This window comes from Tupaia chinensis, unplaced genomic scaffold (genome assembly GCF_000334495.1).
Source record: "Tupaia chinensis unplaced genomic scaffold, TupChi_1.0 Scaffold000340_1, whole genome shotgun sequence".
Lineage (NCBI taxonomy): Eukaryota > Metazoa > Chordata > Mammalia > Scandentia > Tupaiidae > Tupaia > Tupaia belangeri.
Genome location: NW_006159834.1, coordinates 896,065 through 898,276, shown reverse-complemented (window position 1 = coordinate 898,276; position 2,212 = coordinate 896,065). Strand labels below are relative to the sequence as shown.

The following is a 2,212-nucleotide window of genomic DNA, read 5'->3' as shown; positions in this document are numbered from 1 at the left end:
ATTCCTGCCGCGGGCTTGGATTCGCCTAGGTGTCAGGAATCTCTTTTCTCTAATTTCCTTTTCAGAGGGCTAAGCCTGGAACTGGATTCTTTTCCACAGGGAGAGAACATGGGTATGACCTGAGTGCCCCGTGGGGGCTAGCGGTGGGGCATAACAGATTTAGTCCTAACGAGACGAGCAAACAGCGACTGCTGCTCCAGGAGCTTGCCCTTTTCAGAGAGGTCAGACCATGCGTGTGTGTGTGTGTGTGTGTGTGAGAGAGAGAGAGAGAGACAGAGACAGAGAGACAGAGACAGAGAGGGAGGTTCATTAAAGGCCTCAGACTCACCCTAAGCAAAAGTGTTCTGATCATCTGAAAACTGAACAACAAATGCTTAAAAAATCACAGCCCATTTGTATAAGAAATTTCAGGACGAAGACGTGAGAGAAGACTTTATGCAGATTTTAGACAGCCTTCCTAACAAGAACACATCAGTTTTTCACTCCTCCTTGCTTCTGGGGGGGCCAACAGATGCTGGGTGCCTCTGGCACAGGAACTGCCAGGAACAAGTTCACTCCAGGAAATCCAGACCTGGTTTTCCTTCCTTTCCACTGCCAGCCTTTACCCAAAGGCGCAGGGGCAGATCCAAGGTTCTTTTCCTCCTACTCTCCAGTGTGTGTGTGTGTGTGTGTTTAGGGGGGCTGTAAAAAACACTGTCAGGCTATTGGAAAGGTCAAAGGGGAAAGGGTGGTAGTTGGAGACTGAGGATTAGGGAGAGGAGGAAACCGGACATGAGAATTAGCTCCTTCAAACATGGGAAGGGGGTTTGTTCTGTCTTCTAATGCGAGTGTCTAAGTCAGCCTCCTCTGCTGAAAGTCTCCCAGCACACAGAACTGGGCTGCCTACTCCCTCTGGGGCTCTGTCTCGGGGTAGCCCTACTACGAAGCAGAGACTCACCGGCAGCCCCACTGCTCTCTGCCAGGAGGGTCATCTGTGTTCCACCACGAAGCTCATGGTGGTGCCGTCGAAGGATGGGGGAGCAATGATCCTCGGGCCCAGGGGCTGCGAAGTGACGCTGATGACCGGCTTGCCGTGCAGCTGCGCAAAGCCCTTGGCCCCCACGAGCTGCGCTGTGGCAGTGGGAGCCGAGGAAGAAGAGGAGGCGGGAGACTGACCAGACGCCATGAAGTACGGGGCCTCGGTGAACGTGGCGGATGCGTCCTTGCCCTGGGGATCTGCCGCCATGGGGGAGAGCTCGCTGCCCCCGGGAGTGTGCGCCATCGGCGTGGGCTGCAGGGCGCTGGGGGGCAGCATGGTGGGCAGAAACCCGGGGTAGAGCATGTAGGTGGGTCCGTAGGCCCCAGGACTCAGGGCCAAGGGAGGCACAGGGAGGGACACGGGGGCCACGGCCTGCTGCTGGGCGGTCATGGGCACGTCCACGTACTGCCCGGTCTCCGGGTCGAACAGTCTCCGGGTCATGGGCTGCACGGGCGTGTCCACCAGGTAGTACTGGCCCGTCGTCACATCCAGCAGCATCTTGCGCTGTGTCTGCTGGGGCTGCGGCTGCTGGAAGGGGTCGGCGGGGATCGGGGCTGGACCTGCAGGTGCTGGGGCAGGCATACCGGGTGGAGAGAAGCAGAGGACCTGGGGCTGCGCCCCCTGCAGGGCGAAGGGCAGCGGTTGCTGGTGGTAGATGGCCGTAGGGGGATGCTCGGGGCTCTGTGGCCCGGTGCGCGCCGCTACTGTTTCCCGGGCGTGGTCGGGTTTGGTGCGCCAAGCTGGCCGGCTGGTGCCACTGACCTGAGAGCCTTTGGTGGCACTGGGGACCTGACTGCGGGCGCTCAGCGGGGGTAAACTGCAGAGAGTGGCAGGCGAGGAGGTGGGGGGCCCCTCCCTAGAAGCCCCAGGCCTGCCAGGAAGCTCCCCTGCAGCGGAGCTCCCTTTGAGGGGGATGGTCAGGTAGTTCTCACAGTCACTGTGGCTCTTCTCCAGGCCCAGGCCACTCTTCCTCTTGGCCACGTCGCCCGGAGGCGCCCGGGTGGCTGGAGAGATCTTGAGGGACCGCAGTCCCTGCGATGTGATGGCTTTGGCTGCTGAAGGGCTCTCTGGAGAAGGCCCTTGTGGGAACTTGCCGGCGACACCCCCGGTTTTCTGGGGGCTTCCGGCACTCCCTGCGAACACATTCCGGTTGCTGGGGTGTGGCGGGAGGGGCTGGCGAGGATGGTGCGCGTG

The 2,212-nt window shown here is 60.4% G+C and overlaps 1 protein-coding gene across 1 annotated transcript in view; it reads right to left on the bottom strand.

Moving 5' to 3' along the window:
• Positions 1–658: 658 nt before the first annotated feature.
• CUNH4orf54 (chromosome unknown C4orf54 homolog) overlaps positions 659–2,212 on the bottom strand; it is a 7,090-nt gene continuing 5,536 nt past the window's right edge. The window contains 1 exon segment of the mRNA XM_027773319.1: positions 659–2,212. This exon segment is cut by the window's right edge and continues 52 nt beyond it. Within this exon segment, the coding sequence (XP_027629120.1) occupies positions 968–2,212 (1,245 nt within the window). The 3' untranslated portion in view covers positions 659–967.